Source organism: Dipodomys ordii, unplaced genomic scaffold (assembly GCF_000151885.1).
Source record: "Dipodomys ordii isolate 6190 unplaced genomic scaffold, Dord_2.0 Scaffold120, whole genome shotgun sequence".
In the NCBI taxonomy this organism is placed as follows: Eukaryota; Metazoa; Chordata; class Mammalia; order Rodentia; family Heteromyidae; genus Dipodomys; species Dipodomys ordii.
The window spans coordinates 1,440,426-1,463,784 of NW_012267336.1; the positions used below are offsets into that span (position 1 = coordinate 1,440,426).

General features: G+C 36.8%; 1 protein-coding gene across 1 annotated transcript in view; it reads right to left on the reverse strand.

Annotated features, from left to right (window-relative positions):
* Zfand3 (zinc finger, AN1-type domain 3) overlaps positions 1–23,359 on the reverse strand; it is a 157,102-nt gene that overhangs the window by 44,826 nt on the left and 88,917 nt on the right. Inside the window, exons 3-4 of the mRNA XM_013029661.1 lie at positions 21,964–22,146; positions 4,570–4,635 (exon numbers count right to left, since the gene is read on the reverse strand). Coding sequence (XP_012885115.1) covers positions 4,570–4,635; positions 21,964–22,146 — 249 coding nt within the window. The remainder of the gene's footprint in view (positions 1–4,569; positions 4,636–21,963; positions 22,147–23,359) is intronic.

The window sequence follows — 23,359 nt, forward strand, 5'->3', positions numbered from 1 at the left end:
GCCCAAATAGCAACAAGACACATCACGCTTCTCTTTCCTTTTTATCCTGGATTATATTTTTATTTTTCATGTACAAAAATTCCTCTTGACAAGACTGGTGACCTGCTTGCTATTCACTAATACATTAACCTTTCCTCAGAAAGGAGGGGGGCCTTCTATTGAGTAAAATCCAAACACAAGCCTTTGACTTCAGCATTACACACTGAGCTGGCCTGCAACACAAACACAGGGACTGGCTGCAAAGAGGACTTGTCAATTCAGAGTGAGAATTAAAAGCAAGTAAGCTTTTATATACTGTATATACTGTATATATATTTTATATGCTGTATATATATATATATATTTTATATACTATATATATATATATATACACACACACACACACACACACAGTATGCCTTTAAACTCAATGCTGTTATATGCACTGGTTATCAGATCATCTTTTTATGTGCCTTACTCCCTTATTCTATTGTTTAGCATAAGCAACTGTGGTAGACTAAAGTTATTACTGCGGGGGGGGGGGGGGAATCAGCAAGAACAAGAAGATAGAGCAGTTAGATTCCTTCCCTCCTCAATCTTCTATTCAATGGGCCAAAGCCACATCTGGCCAGCAGCAGAGTAACCAGCCACCTTAAGCATCGTAATAAACTTCGAGGAGAACTGCTTCTTTAACACGGCTCACCATGGTGGGTGGCACCTTTTCAATTAGAGAAATTTTTTCCAAATATTTGGTATTCATTTTTTCCCACACCCCAGGAACCAAATGAACTCGAGGACCCCAAGATGATGAGTGTACAGGTAAAACATTTTTTTAAATCCTTTTTTCCTTGCCATGACAGATTTACTGTTTTGATCTTTCCTCAATGGTTATATTAAATGCTAATAAAAATGAAAGCTTTATATCTTCCCTAATATTCTTCTGATGAGAACTTGAATATTACATAAGTAGGTCAAATTTCTAATTTTCTGCCTCAAATGCTGATACTGCAGACCTGAGGGAAGAGCTGTATCTGAAGGACCAAAAAGAAAGAAAAAAAGTAAATGAGAGTTGAACAAGTCCTTAAGCCACTTCCTTTAAACCCAACAGAGCAGAAGCAGACATGAAATCCCTGAAAAGCCTGTAGAGAACGATACTGACCAGTACAATGTGCAGATTCAACTCTTTAGGAATGAATGTACCAGCTGAAATGTTTCCATGAATACTGACTCAGGGAGTCAGTATATAAAATATACAGAGGCAGGTATTTCTAGATTTACAGGACCATCTTTAACACCTTCACCCTTTAGCTTCTAATCAACTTAAAAGATTTTATATAAACCTCTTAGTAACATAAAGGAACATAACAACAATCAAACATTTCTCTTCAACTGGCTTCTGGACATAGATGGAGAAAGTATTTAGTGTATTAATCTTAACTCCCAGGTGATAGGGGGCTCTTCTCTTGTCTTCGTAAAAACAGATAATAATATCACACCCAGCCTGCCTGAAAGAAGTGAGTAAAGAAAGGCTGATGGGGTGGGATGGAGGGCAGCAATGAACAAATTGTAGTTCATGTCTCTGGTCTACATGGTAAAAGTGAAACAGGTGATCTCAAAGAATAAATATATTCAGGAAGGAAAGAAGGAAAGAGGGAGAGGGAAATACAGCAGGCAAGGATATTAACTAAATTAACATGCTTCTTACACAGCACAAAGATGGTGCTTTTTGAAAAACCTGACTAGCTTCTAGTCTTGTTTGCTTTCATCTCAGACACTACCACAGTTCCCTTATGGCTTCACAAGTGGTTATTTTACTTGCTATTCTACTAATTATATTTTTAAATACACACAGCATTAAAAAAAAAAGTATTTTTCAATTCTATCAGAAGGGGTTAAGGATGTAGTTCAAGTGGTAGAACACACGCCTAGCACTTAGGCCTGAGTTCAAAATACCAGTAATAAAAAAAAGAAAGTCTACATCTATGACAGAAAATCATCTACCCAATATAACGGCTAGAATAAAAGTAAAAATAGACAGATACAGACATAATGAAGCAAGTCTGTTGACAGTATCATACAATCAAACCTACCTGTCTATGAATTTTTCCTTAAAAAAAAAAGAACTGTGAGTACTATAGTTTGAATTCAGGGCTTCAGGCTTGCTATATAGAATAAAGACCTGCAGCCCCTTTATAGAATTCCTTATAAAATTTTACCTGTGTGTCCAGCTTTTTCTTTCTCTCTCTCTCTCTCTCTCTCTCTCTCTCTCTCTCTCTCTCTCGTTTTGAGCAGGGGAGGGAATGGAGTCCCAAACTTTTTTTCCATGCTAGCCTGGAACTCTTGATACTCCTGGGTCTCAGTTTCCAAGTAGCCAGGATTAGAGGCATGAAGTACTTGCACCCAAGTGAATTTTTTCTTATTGTAACTACAGAAGTAAGGGGGTGTAGAGTCAGGTGTAATGGTAATCTTAGCACTCCTGACAATGAGGTAGGAGAATCAATATATGCTAAATGGTATACAGCAGCATAGTAAGCCTGTAATGAATGTTACTATGGCTTTTAATATTCACAAAGGAGTATGGGAGCAGACAGGAGGACAGATCTACCTATAAGATGGAACAAGCACATGTTATTCAGGAGATGTTCCTGATGGTTTCAGTGTCTAACCTCAGTACACAAGTTTCTTTCTCAAATGTCTAAGGATAGATGACTCAATATAATCAAGGCTGACTTCTTCCCTGCCACCTGAGCATGCTGATAGTGCTGAAAGTAAACCCAATCCTCAGGGACAAAAGGAAAATGTGCATAAAGAGAGGTTAAGATTTTAAGGTGTACATGTGTGAGATGACAAGCAGCAGTGAACTTATGAGCTTTCTAGAACTTATTTAAATGTCCTTATCTATGTCCTAGCAGAAAAATGACGGAGAATTTTTGGTTTAGAAGGGGAATTTAAACTGTGTCCAGGTCATCTCCTAAGACTCTTGACATAAAGTTTTCTTGAAAGAAACAGAAGTATACCGTAAAGGACAAGTATAAGACCTGAAATCAAAGTGTTCTGGCTATTTTTTTAACAATTACTTTTATTATGATTATGAAGGTGTACAAGGGGTTACTGTTTCATAAGCTAGGTGATGAGTATGCATCAGGTGTTTTCTGGTTGGAGTGGATGACAGTTAGCTTTCCAACTTTCCAATGGATAATGAAGCAGAGAAATTCACTCTGACTGAGCTTGCTGACTGGGTACAACTAGGTAAGAGCATGAGAGATTTTCTTATACCTCTGCCTCAAAGCGGATCATTTGGAAGAGAAAAGTAAAATTAGGCTCTTTAGAGTTCAGTGTCTGGATATTATTCTAAAACCTTGCTAAGATAGGTCTATATGAGGCTTAACAACAGATTCTGAGTATTTAAAGGAGCTAAGATTTAACTGTACGCTGAACATGGAAATAGTTTTGCTATTTCTGTGGGGCAGTTACAAGGACTTCTTTAGTTATGAAAAATACTTTGTGACCTTTTGAAAACAATATAATTATTCTGACTTCCAAATATAACCCTTGAGTTATTTTAAATAGCAGGCAGTATTATTAGAAAAGGCAAGTATTATTTAAAACAATAAATTAGATACAGGCTAAGGAAGAATGGGCATTAGGAAGATTCATAGACTAACATTTAATAAAAATGTCACAGATAGCCGGGCACTGGTGGCTCATACCTGTATCCTAGCTACTTTGGTGGCTGAAATCTGAGAATCAGGGTTCAAGGCCAGCCCAGGCAGGACAGTCAGTGAGACTCTTGTCTTTAATTAATCACCAAAAAGTCAGAAGTGGAGCTTTGGCTCAAGTAGTAGAGCATTAGCTTTGAGGAAAACAGCTCAGGAACATTGCCCCGGCCCTGGTTCAAGCCCAGGCTGGCAAACCCACCCATCCAAACAAAACAAAACAAAAAAACCAAAACCCAAAACCCAACAAATAGTCATAAATGTACAAGATGTTCTTAGGATTCCATGTCTTTGAAGAGAATGATTAGTGAATATCCTATGGCTTTAAGATAGATGAGAGAAAATAATTTCCCAAAATTACTAAGATACTACAAAGTCAATTCACTGATTTTCTATACGAAAACTTCTTTTGTTCTGTTAAACATTATGTTTTAAAATTTTCCTTGAGAAGATCCAAGACAACATAAGTTAGCCACATGATATAAGCTAGGCAATGGTCTACCTTTTATTAATGTTTTATGTCTTGAAACATTCTTCCTATATTAAGAAGTAGGCAATGTTTTTTTCTGTTTTTGGATGGTACTGGAGTTGGTTTCACGCTTGCCACATAGGTGACCATCACTTGAGCTGTGAGCTGTGACTCCCCACCGAAGCCCTTAGACCTAGCCACCAGCATCACACAGCCAACCTGATCCCCAAGGACACCATGATGGCCTCTGCTTATTCTCACTTTCCAAGCACAAAAACCTATCACTTCACAAATGATGGAAGAAACTAAGAGACTACCCTGGTACACACACCAAGTTAGAACCCATGGCTAATTTCTGAGAAGAATTCTGGTATGGATCAATTCATGTAAGAATGCTGTACATACCTGTACCACAGGATCTTTTGGTTGGTGTGATTAACGAGACATGAGCTGTGTCTGTGCATGGCCCACCTAGAAACAGAAAGGCAGGCACATCAGTCAGATATCCTCCCCAGGCCCACAGCTGCTACACCATCAATAAAGAGAAACTAGAGAGCAAAGAAACAACCGGCAATCTATGCATGAGGAGGGATGGTAGGGAAGACAGTAGTCTTGAGCTAATTCTAAGGACCATATCTAGTTCAGCAGTTCACAGTCTGTGAATTCATAGTCTTTCCATATTAGAATATGCCTCATAAAAAAATTAAGTTTCATGTTATAGTAAGAAGTTAAAGGAAACCAGGTATAGTACATGCTGTAATCCTCTCTACTCAGCAGGCAGAGGCAGAAGAATTATGATTTTGAGGCCAGCACAAACAAAGTTACTAGACCCTATCTCAAAAAAAAAATTAAAATTAAAGAACAGGAATGTAGCTCATTGGTATAAGACAGGCCTAGCATGTACTAGATCATTCCCAGCATCACAAACAATAAGAGAAAATGAAAGATAAAGCTTTCATTAGAGTTCAGATCTAGATGAAAAGAAATTCCCCATAAATGTGGGGAGATAAGTTCACCAACAGAGATAAACAGAGCATTCCCTTTTGATCTGAGGGGTCATTACATTTATTATAAAACTAGCCTTAAAAGGGAAAACTCCTTAGGAAACAACAAAGTGCTTGTCATAAGAAATAAGAATCGTTTTAATATGTAAGAAAAGCAGTGCTGACTAAAGAAGAGTCTCTAGTCTCATCCTAAGAAGTATGACATGGAGAGGGACTTCATGGAATTGTGGTGGGTCTAGAGATTTGTAGTACAGGCATAACTGAAGAATATGCGAGAGATTTATCTAGTCCACAGGAAAAGGCTACAAAAGCAATTAATTTCTATAGGCTCAGAACCACCAGCACATACTGAAGTTGATCATGATACATACCTTAATCTTTCCCCCCATAAACACATACCACTCACCATGTCCTGCCTTCTGAAATATGAAGTTACTGTACAAAATATGAAGGCCAAGTAGGTCTTGACCTACCTGGCAAGGGCAGTGATAGTGATCAAAAAGGAACAGAATACACAGCAAAAGTTACACATCTATTCTGAAAGGGCTCCCTAGATGACTGCAATTAACTGCAGTAGCTGCATATAATCTATGATGAGGCTTTGTGTAACTGAAAGGAAGGAAGGAAAGATGAAAGAGATCTGGGACCCGTTCTAGTGATCATGGGTTCAGGGATTTGGGAGATCCCCCTATAAGAAATTTTCCATTAATCCCAACTTCTCTTCTATCAAGGCCATAGGGTAACAACACTTAGTAGGTATAGAAAAAAAGAGGGGAAGTACAGGGACAGTGCCCAAGCCCAGAGTTCAAGCCCACGACCGACAAAAAAAAGGGGGGGGGGATTTTTAAGAGGAAAATTGAGCAAGTGCACTGTTAATTCTAAAATATATTAGAAAAGATCCACAGGGAGCTTGTAATCTTATTTGAGAGGCAAGATGTATGTACTTATGTAAAAAGATAATACATGACAGGAATAAATGACTAGACAAAAAAAAAATAGGAGTACCAAAGAATATGGAACTCATGCTTATATGCAGGGGATAGGGGTGTGGTTCAAGTGGTCCAGCACCTGTCTAGTAAGCTCACGGCCTTGAATTCAATCCTCAGTAGTATTTACAAAAAAAGAAAAGAAAAAAAGAATTTCTACAGAATCAAGAAGAACATCTGTCATTGGTTAACCCTATCTGGAAATGGAAGAATTTGAAAATGAGGCAAGAATAAATTGTAAAGTTTAAAAAGACCAAAGTTGAATTTTTTTTGCCCTTTACAAATGTTGAGTTCACCAGGAAAAGCTTAATACACTAAAATTCAGAGGCTCAAATGAACAACTGTGACATGAAAAGAGGCAATACAATGAGACAACCTGCCACATAAAAGCCTAATACATGTAAGAATACTCTAGGCACAGGCTTGTATAGCTCCATAAAATTCTGGAGCTTTACTTCCACTGCAAGGTTTTTGTTTTTAAATGAAGCGTTCTTGTTCTTGAGACACTACGTATTTTTACAGGGGATAAAGTTTTAAGTCCTCTAACTACTTCTACTTGCCGAATATTCAGTATTCCTGGGTTAAGTGATCTTCATTTTAGTTTCTTTAACAAAATTAATAGGAATAGTACATAATTGCCAGTAGGTTGGGGGTTCATGGATCAATAAAAGGCTTATATCATCACTTTCTCTTCCACTACTCTTTGTGCTCCCAAGAATCAAGACTCACTGTTATTTGTCCTTTGGCTGTGGCTATATAGGCAGTGTTTAACAGCATTATTTAGTAACAAAAAGTATGATTTAATAGGTGGAATAAAGCAAAACTTCAAGCAACTTCTTCATGAGAGTATAACAAAGAGACATAAAAACAAATACAAGTTGATTATCCTTAATCCAAAATATGTATAACTAGCACTGTTTGGATTTCTGAGGGATTTTTCTGGGAAATATTTTCATGTACATAATAAGGTAAATCCTAAAACTAATTAAGAAATTCATCTACATTTTACATATTCCTTATACACATAGCTTAAAGGTAATTTTATGTAGCATTCTTAGTGTGCCTGTGATTTGAATATGACATCACATGATTATAGATAGGGAATATTGCTTTGTGGCATTGTGTTGGGGCTCAAAAAATGTTTAATTTTGGGTTAGAGGAAGGAGTTAGGTGGTAGACCACCAGCCAATGAACAAGTGACAGCAAGCTTGAGTCCCGGTTTTACACACACTCACACACACACACACACACACACACACATAATTTTTAGATATGGGATTCTCAATCTATACTAGGAAAAACTGCACACATCTTAAATGCACATTCTTAGAGATTTTAGTGTGTGTGTGTGTGTGTATAACATAATGACCATCAGGTTAAAATACTAGAAAACTTTCTAGAAAAATGAGATTATTTTTAAAATGTAAACTTCTAAGTCCTGAATCTGAACATTTTGATGCAATAGGTTAAGAAGGGCATGGAGGAAATTAATGTACTTTTTTTGTAGGGGAGGAGAGCCTAAGCACTGTCCCTTAGCTTTTTTGCTCAATGCTAGTGCTCTATCACTTGAGCCACAGAGCCACTTCCAGTTTTGTGGTGGTTAATTGGAGATTAAAACTCATGGACTTTCCTGCCTGGGCTAGCTCTGAACAGTGATCCTCAAACCTCAGCCTTCTGGTTAATAATATAGGCATGACCACTGAAGCCTGGGTTAATGTGCATTTTTAAACAAGCTGAACACACTGTAATACTAACAGTTCAGTTCCTATATTTTATAATGTTTTCTATTTTTTTAAGAGTTTCTTTTGATGCTACTGGGGCTTGAACTCAAGCCCTCACATTTGCTGAGGTATCTTGCTCATGGCTGGCACTCTACCACTTGAGCCATATCACCAGTTGAGCTTTTGCTGTTGTTATTTTGAAGACAAGAATCTTAATAGACTTTTTCTCCTGAGTTAGCTTCAAAATACAATCCTCCAAGACTTAGCGTCCTGAGTAGCTAGGATTCTCAATGTGAGCCACCGATGCCCAGTTGATCATTTTAAGCCCTAGTTTAGAATCTAGCCAGTATCACTAGGATATCACAAACACAGTAAGCTATAGAGAGCACAAAATTCAATGAGAGCATAACTACCAGAATACTTTAAATATATCTTTATTGTAAAGATACTGTACAGAGGGGTTACAGTTATATGAGCAAGGTAATGAGTCCATTTCCTATCAAGCATTGTTACCCCAGAATATTTTTTAAGACATAAAAGAATTCATCTAGTAATTATAAGAAGGGAGAAAATCATCAAATCAAACCCCTACAGAAATTTGGCTGGAACTTATAAAGTAATATTGTTTATTAATGTTCTAGGTAATTATCAACTAAGAGAATGTTTAATTTATCTGAAGGTTGAGAGTTTATCCTTCAAAATTTTCTAATTGATGAATTTCTGTAGGTTTTAGCAAACACAAAATAACTTTATAGCTACCATGCATATCTCAACATGTATCATTATGAAAGTGTTCTCCCGAGACCTTGTTAAACTAACAACTCCATCCAATGTATTCACCACATTAAAATACAAACAGAACTTACAGTTGAGCCCAGACAAATGGACAGCAAGAATAACTGGCAGTGATAATATATACAAGCTTTGATAATTGGGCAATATTGTAACAGAGATCCTGGAATTAAGTTTGGTCTGGCAGACTCTAGGAAACACTAAAATCTGGAGCAGAAGCATATGAGTACACACATACACTACACTAATTGTATTATCACCCAGACTCCCATGCTCTAGAATAAAAGAACCACTGGAGATGACATCATCTAGCCTTACATAATTAATTTCAAATCAATTCTGCCAAAATGAATGCAGGAAATTATAGGCAACTAAGGGGAAATTGTTTTTGGCTTCTGTCAACCAAAAGAAATTGGGACACAGGCCTGGGTGGTTATAGTAAACAAAGTAGTGTTTACAGCAGATGGTAAAGGTCAAAGTGAGGGTATCTATTCCATTGAAAAATCAAGACTTGGCTTTTCCTTTGTGGACTTTATAATGCAGAGAATTACAAAGTCTCTGCAAACTCTTCTCCCATTTTTGACCAAGCAAAGAGTGGAAGAGAGCTAATAATAAAGAGCAAAAAGTAAGATTTTTCAAGGTTTTGGGTTGGGAAGGAGGGATGACAGAGAACACGTATAGTGGGACTGAAGTTGGAAGAATAAATGTATTTTTAAGAATGAAGCAATTTAAAATACATATCTTTGTCATCCAAAGAGGTCCAATCTGTGATCTCAAAGGCACTTACTTTGAGGCTCAGACTTACAAGTCCCAAAACCTAGATTCTAGGAGAGACCAGAATGAATCCCACTTACTAGTTTTGAGGATGCTGTTAAAAATAGAGGGAAAGCTCACTGGGGTCAAACACAGAGTTTATCACTGCTCTAGGAAAGAGTTTTGCTTATATAATCCTCAGAATGTTTTTATTCACAAGTAGCTTTTTTTTTTTTTGGCATTCACCACGTTCATGGCATGAAATATAGTTTGGGCATAGTTGCCACAAAACAGAGTCACGGTTATATCTTCCAGCCTCTACTAGCAGAACTGTATTTTAAAATGTAAGTTTTTGATGGTACCATCAAAACACTACTCAGTACCTCATACTTGCTAGGCACATGCTCTACCAATGCAGTTAACCTCCTTTATTGTGCTCGTTACTTTTGAGGTAAAAGTTTTGCTTCCTGCAAGGGTGAGTGTTTTAGCCACCATCTACCTATTTGAGGCTTCATGTCATAAAAATGGCAAGTTCATGCCACTGTCCACCTTCGTTGTGAAATGGATGACTCAGTCCAGCCTGGTCTACAACTGTAATCTTCATTTTAGTATTTCAGTGTTTAGATTATAGATGTGAGCCAGTAGGACCTGGCTTGTTTTGGGCTTCTAAATGTTAAAAATCATGACATTCTGCGTAAGACAGACTCTTGAAATTCTGAAGTAGTTATCAAGATTACTAAATGTAGGTCAGGCATCTGGGTGCATGCCTGTAAGTCCTAGCACTAGGGAAGCTGAGGTAGGTGGTTTTTTTAGTTTGAGCCCACCTGGGTACAAACTGAAACCCTGAAAAACAATCTACTTTTGGTCATCATGCATATTCTTTTAAGTCTTCTCATCATCTGAAGATATTTAATAACACACTAACATTTGCATTTGATACTATATTCGTAAGGTATTTTTCTAAAATGATCAGTTTCAACAATTTAGTTTGGAACCTGCAAAGCAACAATGCCTGTGGACAACCTAAAGTTCTATAACCAGACAGCCTGAGTATTCTGTGTTTTCTTCTAAGGCTGTGTCTATTATTGTATTAAAAGTGTCATACATACACGTAAAGAGGCATTATAAATCACATTTACAATTTTACATGAAAATCGTTAAGTGTTATTCTTCACCTGTACTCCAACAACCAGAAACTTCTACAGAAGATATTCCTTGGGAAAATGTACTGATTTCAACCCTATAAAGCTGAAGACATGGGTCAAATTTGCATATTCACTGTAACCTACAATACAATTCTTTTTAAAATATTAATACTATTTCAAAGTGAAGTGGCAGAATTCTTAAAATCTTCAGCCTCCTAAAGTGTTACTGAGCAAGTCCAAAACAAAAACAACAACAACACAAAAGAAACCCTGAGTTCAAACACCCTGTAGCAGTCAATCCCACAGGCTCACCATAAGAATATGACTCAGAGTAATTAGAGAATACTAGTTTGGAGGATAGCTGCACTTATGCAACCAATACTCTTAGGCTCTCAAAGTCCAAGGCTGAGTAAATACAGAAAAACTATATTTCTCCTTTACCTTGAAATTTAGATCAATAATCTACTCTGAAAGGTTTGTATTGAAACAGCTTTGATGATTGGTTATTTCTGGCTCCTGGTTCCACTATCCTTCATTGACCATAGTTAAACCATGTGCTGAAACACATCAATTAGGAAAAATGGACTATCAAAGACTCAGTCAGCTAAAAACTGACAGAAGCTCAATAATCAAATATTCTACCCTCAGCCCATCTGAGGTAACTGTGAAACATTAATACACAAAAATAGCCATTCCTTTAGCAGATTTATAACGCTTCCATTTTCTTGCTTAATTAACATGACATTTACATAACAGTGTCTAATTAATTTCCAAGGAAAAGCACTGTGGGCTAATTAAAAATGTATCATCCTTTTTAACCAGCTTGTTGATTTCACTCTATCTATAATCCATATACTGTTTACCTCTGTAGCATTTCACTTTTCCAGGTTCACAGTCCTAAAGGTGACTTCAGACTGATTTAAGAGTTGCAATTCTCTCTTCTACATATTGAGTCTGTGGAATAGGCTCTCAAAATAGAAAAGGGGGGGGGGGAATTTTATACAATAGATATAAACTCTACTGTCTCCTAAAGTGGCCAAGTTAAGAATATAAAATTGTCATGTAAAAATATTCAAATAATCTGCATTTCTTGAGTAAAACAGCTCTTCTCTAAAAGTCTGAAACATGAGTGGAAATTTAAAATAGGACAAAGTTGACAGCAATAAATAAATGTGAGGAACACAGAATGTACAAGAAGCCATCTCTTCAGAAAAGAAACCCTAAACCTCACCCCTAAACCTGCATCTCATGAATTGTTTTAATTAGAAAGGATAAACCTCATCTGTCTACATAATTGAGTTTGAAAAGCTCCATTGATTAAAAACAAGGCTACATAAAGATATGTGTGGGAAATCTAAGTTTATAGGAAATCAGCACAGATAATAGCCCTCCCATTTCTCCAATTGCAGCTTGCAAATTAAACCATTTATAAGGCTTGTTACAGAACTTAAGTGTTCCATCTCCCAATTAGAAGTTATAATCCTAACTTATTGCATGATCTCTCATACCATTTAGATCTAAATTAGGAGTTTATAAGGATGGGATTTTCAAAGTGGGTCAGAAATTGCTATTGGTAGACTAGCTGTTTTGCTCATAAAGAGCTTCTCAATGAAACTTCAGACTCCCTATTAATTACAGTGTTCAGGATCCCTTTAATACTATGGAGTGTATGGGTACATGTGTAATCACCAGCCTATCTGCTCAATATTCATAAAAACTCTCCCATGCGCCCAGCAAATCTAAGTCAAGAGGACTTCCCATGTGTCCAATACTCTGGATTCATCAAAGAGGAGACATGACATCCCTATGCAGACCAGAACTAGAGGAAGGGAGGCTCTCTCTGCCCAACAATAGCATTAATGGAAGGAACCTCCAGGGTGGTGGCAGTCTTTCCTTAGTAATCTAATATATCAAGTGTTCAAAAAATGTTTTTCACCATTGAATTAAAATGATCTAGGCAAAACTGAATACTGATTATACCAAGTTTGTTCACAAGGGAAATGAAATAAAAATAAGTAATTTTCATATGCACATGCTGACCTGGCTAAGAGATTCACAGTTATTTTTGTTTTGTTTTGTTAGTCTTAGAACAATCTTTATACAGTCTATGGCCATACCACCCTGAGAATGACCAATCTTGTCTGATCTCAGGCCTGGTTAGCACTTGGATAGGAGAGACCACTTGGGAATACCAGGTGCTGTAGGCTTTTTTTTTTAAGTTAATCTTTATACATTTAAAAGTGAGTACAGTAAAACACACACACTTGTTTATGTTGGTTATATTTGTTAGTATTTACCAATCTGAAATTTTAAATAACAAAAATTCTTAGTTTACCAATCCAAAATTTTAAATGACAAAAATTCTTAATGGCTTGTATCAGTTAAAAATGAGAAATAACATTTAAAAATCCTTTCACATAATGGCAGCTATATGTATAAAGATACAGATGACGGCTGCCTTAAATCTGACAGCCAATCCTGGCTTGGATTGGATTTCAATCTTAAACACAAACAGTATTTGACTATTCAAAAAAATGTTTCCATCCAGTTGAAAGCTACTTTTTGTATCTAAAATGAATTAAATTTCCTTGAAGGTGTTAAAAAAATTTGTAATCACATTTCAGCATAAAAATATATTCTTTCATGAAACATACTTTAAAGGCCCCAGACTGACCTGCTTAAAGATATTTGAATTTTGCATCTGCATATGCAATCCATCTGTTGCGAGTGTTTATATGAAGAATAGTGAAGGAAATCCATGTTAGACAGATTAATCACTGGAAGAGGAGAAGATTCCATGGATCCCGAGGGGGATGTTAAGGCGCTCAGACCACACTGAGAACCACTGGCACATTAACCTAAAGGTTAATGTATTTCCCAATTTCCTTATACCTTTACATGCCAATTGACTTATTCTAATCTTACAGAAACTAATGTACTCTGTGTAAACAACAGCAAAAGATTTTCCTATTTTAAAAGAATATTAAAAAGTATCTAAAGGCAGGTGATAGTAAAATAAACTCTACAGTCATATTTTTGAACCAGGACATTTTACTTTTCATGTTTATAAAGGAAATGTATGTTATAGAACTCTGGATTCTGTACAAACCAATTTGTTTACCATCAGTCTTTCAGATGTGCCAAAGTGACAATGCACAACGATTAACAGTAAAATTCCACATATCGACATCTTGGGATCAAACGTAGAGCCCCTTTTTGAGGAGGTTAAAATGTCACCTGGCTAATAACATCAGTTCTAATTTTAGACACTGTTTTGTTTTCCTCGTGACAAAACATGTTTAATATGGATATGAAATCAGGGGCTGTCACCTCTCTAATTTCAGCTTCAGTTTTGACTATTTACAGACTTACCCAAGGCTCAACTCAGATTTCAACATTTGCATTTTACCATCAACACAAGTATGACTCTCATAACATTAATGAAGACACCACTTGGCATCTGGAAAGATTTTTTTAAAAGCATAGTTAAGGTAACAAGAACATTCTCATAAATTCTGGTTTGCACTGGGAACTAAAAGAAGGCTTGTAGCCTTCCTCACAAAGGGAAGAGAACATGAAAAAGGGAGAAGTGTCAAGTACCTATGTACATGTATGAAACAGAACAATGAAACCATTTTGAGCTGGGAGAGGAGAGAAGAAAAATGGTGGAGGGGATGATGCTGATCAAGACTCTGCATGTGTAAGTGGACATGTTAAAACGAACCCCCTTGGTTTAACAAAGTGATGCTAATTTTTTTTCTTAAAGCAAAGTGATCTATACATGTTCTTTCTTCTTCTTTAGAAAAAAAACATATTAATTCAGGATTATGAGTACTATCTGATAGAGAGCCCTTTTCTGCTTCTTTGCTCAACCATTCCCTTCCACCTGCAGCTGTACCTCTACTGCCAGTATGCACACGACATTAAATGAAAGGTACCAAGGTCCAATTTTTGTTTTGTCAACAGTAGTGAATACTGTCAGATCTTACTAATTAATAAGATCACTCTTTGCAATTGGTGGTTGAAAATGTCACATACTCTGAATTATGTAATAAAGGGGTTATATGAGTATTTTAGAATTTTAAAAATTCTTCACCAAAGTGACATCCCATTGTTTTTGCTAAATCTAAAGAATTGTGTTTGTTGCAGATTAAAAAGTAAATGCATCTCTGTGATGAAATAACAGAGGAAATGAATATAAAATGTAGTTGCATAGTCAATTTTTGGTACTGGCACCTCTGACTTTTCATACAACTTCAAACACAAAATATATTCATGTAAGGATAAAATGACTACCACATTCAAATGGATGCCTCTATTATAATATGATCCTTCAGTCAAACATTGTGTCATAAATAAGCTTAAATTTAGTTTAAAATAAGTAGTGTCATCCATTACACAATCTGTTCCTGTGCAAAATGAAAGCAATATGACAACTACAGAAGGCTAAAACTGGGTGAAGTGTGGTTGTTTTCCATGACCTTTACTTTCACAGAGCAGTTTAATTTAATAAGAACTTTTTACAATCTGTATTTGCAAAGAGAGAGGGCATGACAATGTTGTTCAAAACCTAGTCTGAATATCAATAACTATCTCTTACAGGTATCTGAGGAAATTTTTATGAAAACTTAAACTCAAAATTTCAGACTACGGGATCCTGAAAAATGAGTATTATAACTTTGCTAATCTTCTCACTTGGAAAGAGTGAAAAGACAGACAGACACTAACTCCCATTATTCCAAAAATCTTAGATGAACTATTACCACACAATACACAAATTTCGACACACATACAGAACTGAAAGCAAAGTAACACACTAGAAAAAAATATACTGGCACTGTATGTAATAAAGAGTTATAATCTAGAATATACAAGAGTTCCTACAAATCTGTAAGAAACAAATAAATATGCAAATAAACAAATACGCAAATCACTTGAAGAATTAACCTACTATACATGAAATGGCGCTAATTTCACAATCAGAAGATGCTAGGAAAATGAGCTATTCTTGGCCCAAGCTGCAGGGTTAGGGAGGTAGGGAAGGATTAGCTAATGCTGGTGACGATACATATACTTTATTTAGGATAGAAAGGGATGCCAAGTCGATTTGGAGCATATATATAAAAATTTAAATGCACACATTCCTCTTCCAGGTATTTTTCATGGAAAATGGCAATGAATTATTTTTTATATTAGCTATGTACAGAAAGTTAACTCGACAATAGTTTGCAATAGTACAATTCCAGAAAAGACTCCAGAGGAAAAGGTGAATTATTATAGCAATCACATGATGCAGCAGTTTAAAAGGCCATTAGACAGATCTTTATCACTAACGTAGAAAGCTTTCTAAAATGTAGTAAGAAGCAAGTTATAAAGCAAAATGAGTAGTATATTCTCACTTATATAAACAAAACCTTACATGTCTGTCTGTATATATGAAATATATAAACAAATATACAACGATGTAAAAAAGAAAATATAAACAAAACAAACATGGTTATTTCTGGGAAGTGGGAACTTGGTAGCAAAAGAGTAGGAGTGTTAAAAATGTTAAAAGGTATGAGGTATTATATAAACTTAAAACTTGTAATTAAAACAAACCAGACTGGAGTCATGCTTTACTTGCAAACTTAAAAGGGAGAAATGTCAGCAAAGGAGTAACTTTTGGTTTTGCTTTATTTGGCTCTTACTTTGACCAAGTTAAAGGTCTTATGTGTCTGGACAATGTCCTACACCCAGATAATGTAATAAAACAGAAATAACTTCTATAAGAAAATACTGTCAGCTGTTTAAAGATACTCTCTGCATTTTGATAAGGATTAACTTAATGGTCCCATATACTGATTCCTGGTATACAACAGCCACTCAATTTGATGCAGAACAGAACAGTATATTACCAAACTGTACTACAAAGTATCAATCTTTTTGGAACAGGGCCCTAATAAAAGCCACATATGCTTTACAGAAGCAGCTTCAGGATTAATAAATAAATGCAGTAGGAAAAAAAAAACCTTTAAATTAAAATCAAAGGAGACATTTAAAGTTTGAGCATTTTTCATTATGGGAAAGAATCTTCCACTTTGAGACTATTATATATCAGAAATGCTCCATCTGTTGTATAATTATCTCTGATAAATTGTCTGATGCTTTGAGCTTCATTAGAGAAAAGGGAGAGAAAGGCACACAGAAAGAACTGTAAATAAATCTCTCTTCCATATTTCACTTAAAACCAGCCCAGCAGGAAGTAATAAAATATTTTAATAGGTAATATTTTCCAAATGCTTTGCTAAAGAAGCCAGACTGTTCTGCCCAATAGCTGTCCTCCTAAAGTCTGAAAAAGAGAAAACTGGCTTTATTTAGAGATTATTATAAATCTAATTGGTAAAAACAAACAAAGTTTAGCCTCTTGGTGGCAGTGACAGAATATTTCAGCCATCAGATAAGGCCTTGTTAGATGCAGAGGTACTCTACCAAAAACATCTGTTTAAAAGGCACTATCAACCAGGTAGGGTTACACATGCCTATAATCCTACTACTCAGAAAAATGAGGCACAAGGCTCATTTATTTCAAGCCAGCCTGAACTACATAATGAAATTAACTTTTCCTTCCTTCCTTCCTTCTCTCCTTCTTTTCTCCCCCCCCCCCCCAAGGGGAATCAAGGATATCATCAGAAGCCAGTTTCAAAAAAAAAAGCAATGAAAATCTGTTCCACTAAATAAATTTAACCATGATATAAAAAAAGTTCTCAAAATTTCACTGTTGGAAAAAAATGAGTGTCATATTTAAGAAAACTCTAGTTAGGCCTTGAAAAATGCCCACAAAGATCTCCACTAACATTCTGGTGTTTGTGTGTATTTGTGTGTGTGTGTGTGTGTGTGTGTTTTCTTATGATTACAAGAAAAGTATCTTCTGGATGGATGCCATAGAGAAGATCTGGGAAAAGACCATATAGACATATAGACATTCATGCAAAGACTCAACTCTTAGTTGTGACTGTCCCTAGCCTTGTTGTGTAACTCACAGTGTGTCATCAACCTTTTTCTCCTACGTAGGCAGGAAGGAGAACATCTTTCCTATGTGCTGTACCATATTAGGATGAGCCCAGAAACATAGAAGACCCTAGCTCTCAGTGTTAGGGTTCAATCCATAGTTACTTGGCCTCGTGCACAGCTGCAGAATGTCACAGTGCTGGAAGCCTGTGCTGGAGAAGTTTATCTGTTTCACTGTAGACAAGCAGACAAAAGGACAAGGAGGATCCAGGGACAGGAGGCCCCCAAGGACCAGACAAGTGCAGAGGGAGACTTAAGCATTCAATACCTGAGTCTGTGGGAGACATTTCCGATTCAAACTACAACAGAACAATGTATGCCAATAAAACTTTACTCATTTCCACACGTTACAACATACTGTTCATTTGATTTCTTTGATCATTTGAGAGTGTAAAAGTCATGCCTTACTTGTGGATGGTACAAAACCTAATGATGAACTCCCTTGACTGGTGATGAAGTTTATCAATCCTATTGTAAACTATGGTTTTACATAAGTGCTAGTTGCTGTTTTAATATTTTAGTTTTTCTGTGGGTCCTAGCATTTGAACTCTGGGCCTGCGCACTGTCTCTGAGTTTTTGTACTAAAGGTTGGTACTTTACCACTTGACCCATACCTCCACTTCTGGCTTTTCTTGGTGGTTAACTGGAGATAAGAGTCTCATGGACTTTCATGCGCAACCCTCAGCTCTCAGCCTCCTGAGTAGCTAGGATTACAGGGGTGAGCCACCAGTGCCCAAGTCTGCTTAATGTACTTTTATTTTGGGGGGGGGGTCCGGTCGTGGGGCCTGAACTCTGGGCCTGGGTGCTGTCCCTCAGCTCTTCAGCTCAAGGCTAGCACTCTACCACTTGAGCCACAGCGCCACTTCCGGCTTTTTTCTTTTTGTTTATGTGGTGCTCAGGAATAGAACTTAGGGCCTCATGCATGCAAGGCAAGCGCTCTACCATTGAGCCACCTTCCCAGCCCCTTAATGTACTTTTAAGGCAATAGATCAATCAACATTTAAAGGCAACATTGTTAGCAAAATGGATGAATAGCTGTCTATTGCTTGCTTCCCCCCCTCCCACACACATAAACTACCAACAATGCATCAACTACATTCCAACCAGAATGAATCAGGAAATATACTAGAGGTTTAAAGCATAAACAATTCTGGTGAATGCAAAAACCCAGGACAGTACAATAGACATGTGGGTAAGGCAGCCTGCTTTTTCTATACTGTCTTTCCTTCCCCTCAAAGACAAACTTCTCACAAGGAAGAGACAAACTGGAGAACTCTAATAATCCCCACTCTGCTGGTGTCTGCCGTCTACAAAAGACACTATAACCATCAAAAGCACTAGTATAGTTTTTACACAGTTCTAATGTCCCAGAAGAAGAGCCCACAGTGTACACTGCCCATCCCTGTAACTCAAGCTGCTACTGTGTTCCATCTTGAAAGGGAACCCACTGCTGTAGTGCATGCACCCTCCCCTGAGTGCTAGCAGCCACACATACCTCTAGTCTTGAACTCTACGATTGCTACACCACATTCACATGTCTCACTGCAGAATTTGAACACTAGCTACTCAGACCCTAAGCCCAGAAGAAAGGCCAAGACCTTGAGTTTTCAATCTTTGTGGCGTCTCAAGATTTAGACAAAAGGTGAATTGTACACAGAGGAAACTAATACGCAGCTAGTGGCCTGACAAGTCCTATGTGCCAATGGCCCTTCTGACAGCCAGCCAGGTGTTAAGTACACAGTTTAGGGAGCAATACTAACACACATCTAAGCCTGGCAGCAATTCCACTCCAACAGAGAGCAACCTATACAACCAATGAGCACATGCCAGATGGTATCTGGCCACCAAAATAACCAGCAACAACAAACACTCTATTATCCATGACAGGAAAAAGTAGGACTAGGACAATAACTCAAACTCAACTGGGTGCCTAGAATGCACTCAATCCCCAGCACTGGGAGGAAAGAAGAAAAGGAAGGAAGTGGGGGAGGGAGGAGGGAAGGGAGGGTGACTGCTGTAACGAGATTCATAGATATTAATGTAGGGCACTAACAAATATGACAAACAAGAAAGAATGACAGACACCCCCCAAGGAATACAATAATCCTCTAATACAAACACCAAGGGAAATAAAACTTACCAAATACCATGAATATAATTAATACAATTACCCCAATTGAAAGGCAGAGACTAGATGACCAATTTTTTTTTTTTTAAGATTCAACTGTATGTTACCTACACAGGAAACTCACTTAACAGTTAAGATAAATATAGACCAGATATCTAATTTCTAATATAGGGCACAAACAAACGTGACAAACAAGAAAGTATAACTATCCGTCCCTGGATAAATGGATAATAAAATGTGATATAAGCACACAATGGGATATTATTTACTCATATAACAAATGAAGCCCTTACTTGCAGCAATATAGATGAACTTGGATAATATTATATCAAGTTAACTGTCAAGCTCAGAAAGACAATATGTGTTCTATGAAAGTGTTTGTAAAACCGATGTGGAAGAAATAACTGTATTGTCAAAGCCCATAGAACTCATAAACTTTATAGACCATGATAGACAATTTGCCCCATGAAGGTTAGAAAGTGTTTGTGACTTTAATTAAGTATTATTATCCCACAATATTGTGAAATTATGTAATCACTTAATCACAATAAAAAATTTGCAAAAGAAATCAAAAAATAAAAAAATTAATAAAATAAATTTAAAAATATTTATAAAAACTTTTTAAAAAATGTTGATTTCATACAAGGGAAGAACACTGGTAACCAGAGGCTAAGAAGGCAGAACGAGGAGAGGACAGCTAATAGATACAGAGGTCCAGTTAAACAGGACAAATAAATTCTACTCTTCTGCAGCACAGGAGGGTAACTGTTGTTTAAAACTAGTACCTTCCATCTATCTTCAGTATCATTTCCTTCTAAAACAGTTTTTGGTTTATAAGAAGAATGAACACAACTACAGGGCACATAACTAAGTATCAGGGTTTTAAAACTTTGGCATTATTGACATGTCAAGCAATGTAGGGTGTTTACCCGGATCCTTGGCTTCTAGAAACTACTAAATGCTTTGGGAAAAGAAGAGTCTATTCCTGTTTGATAACCTCTGATATAATGCTGCAAATTTAATTTCCCCTGCTAAATAGTAAATTCTTTGACAAACTATGAGCATCTTTATTTTATACTTTCATTATAACTGAATAGGATAGTGTATGAAAAATTTAGATAACTATTTTGTTCTTTGCTACCCTTTCCAAAATTAGTAGACAGACTATTTTAGCATATTATATTTCTAGATATTCATTAACCTTGAAACACTAAATTCCAACCTTACTAGGTAAAGCTTTTTTTTTTTCAGTCATGGGTGTGGGCGCTGCCCCTGAGTTCTTTTGCTCAAGACTACTACTTTGAACCCCAGTGTCACTTCCAGTTTTCTGGCAGTTAATTGGAGATAAGTGTCTCACAGACTTTCCTGACCTGGATGTCTCTGAACTTGATCCCCAGCGATCTTAGCCTCCTCAGTATCTAGGATTACAGGTGCCAGCCACCAGTGCCCAGATTAAGTAAAGCTTTTAAGAGGCAAAAATGACTACCACAGTACTCCTATAGTTTTCAACAAATAATGTTATAGCTGTATCCCAGAAGAGACAGTTCTAGCATTATAAAGGTTAAGTAAAAATGAACTTACACATCACATCGCATACATTATCACTAAAGACAAGAATGACAGAAACAATTTTCTAGTCTCTATAAATAGCCTATGTCCAATGAAATACATACTTTCTAAATTGAGTGATGTCAAGACCCAATAAGGGGCAATCAATCCAAGGCTCCTAAATCAGGATGAAGCTTCCTGGACCAGGATTCCTAAACCTTGTTGCAGAATTAAAAAGGACAGTCTAAAAGTTTCCCCTGAGACCAATTAAATTAGAATCCACAAATGGTCTAGAGATTAAAATTCTTAATTAAAAAAAAATCCCCAATGGCTTCTAATGTGCAGCTAGGGCAGAGAGTCATTGGTTTCTATACTGATTAATAACCTGTTGTGCTTTGATGGTTAATATCTTCCTGAGAAGACCTTACATTCAGTGGAATGGCTGAAACTTGTTCTCTAACTTGCTGAGCTGGGTCCTATATGTTGGACACTTACAGTGAATAAAAAGAACTTCCATGTCTCATCTGCTATTAGGCATTACCAAGAAGCTCATGGTAAGGTTCTAGGCCTATTCTACCCACTGCTACCTTTCATGATCTGGGCACTTCCAGGCATCCTTATTGTATTTACTTGCTCAGTTGGTGGGTCAACCGCAGGGCTATGCACACTTACATTCCTCTTTACTGGGTGAAGTTACATTCAGTTCTGTCGGAAGCGGCTGCTGGCTGGGACTAAGAGTTGGCGTGGCTATGGAGGTATTGTTGTTGTCACTGGTGGTCTCTTCAGAAAACAAATCTGATTGACTGTTACTTGTACTTGGAGCGGAATCATCGTCTGGTTGTTTCTTTTGAAAATCTAAACAGAAGGAGAGAACTATTTTTAATATTAAGGAGCTCACAATCAGTATTAGAAAATTAAATACCATAGCAACAATAAATCTATAATTTGGGTGATTAAAAACGTGGAAGTAAATCCTGGCAAAAAAACTTGTGAGGTCTGGGAAGGTGGCTCAGTGGTAGAGCGCTTGCCTTGGGCTGAAGAGCTGAGGGACAGCGCCCAGGCCCAGAGTTCAGGCCCAATGACCAGACCCAAAAAAAACAACAACAAAATTTTGTGAGACTGGTAGGGACTGAAAAGAATTGGTTTCCCAATGCCTTTTATTGTTGAGAATGGTACACATACTGATGTCAATGTTAAGACCTTGAGAACTTAAAGATGCATGTTAAATTTTCAATCAATAGAAGAAAAAAGAAGAAATAATTTTTATACCAATAGAGGACAGGGCAGAAGGAAAATAGTATTACAGGAAACAACAAAGCAAATAGAAAATGCATAAGAGATGGAAGAAATAAGTGTTTATCAATAACAATAAAGAAAATAAATTTACCAACAAAGACAAAAATTCAGATGAAATAAAGTCTGGTTATATTCAGTTTAAAGTAGACATATAAAACACAGAGGGGGTGATCAATTCTGCAAATTTTTATTTACAACTAGAGATGTCTTTAAAGATTCAGCTCAAGTCTCTCATCTTACAGATAAAAGTTAATGCAAGTCAGCAGAAATTCAGAATTTTTTCCTACAGCATTTTCTGATTCCCGTGAGAAAAGTAGCACTCTACGTAGCACCAAGAATGTTAGCTGTAGATGGACCTAGAGTCATATTGTAACTTTTCTACTTATTGGGCATATGAGTAGGTAAAAGTATATTGCTTAGCAGGGCGCCGGTGGCTGTAGCCTGTAATCCTAGCTACTCAGAAGGCTGAGATCTGAGGATCACGGTTCAAAGCCAGCCTGGGCAGAAAAGTCCATGAGATTCTGATCTCCAATAAACCACTAGAAAACTGGAAGTGGTGCTGTGGCTCAAGAGGTAGAGCGCTTGCCTTGAGCGCCCAGGGACAGCGCCCAGGCCTACAGTTCAAGCCCCACGAACGACCAAAAAAAAAAAAAAAAAAAGGATAGTGCTTAAACTTTCAATGTCTTGTTTATAAAGTCAAAGGAGGAGGTTATTCAAACCTCTCAGGATAATGTGGACTAAGTAACGTATTTGCCACATTAGTATTCAACAA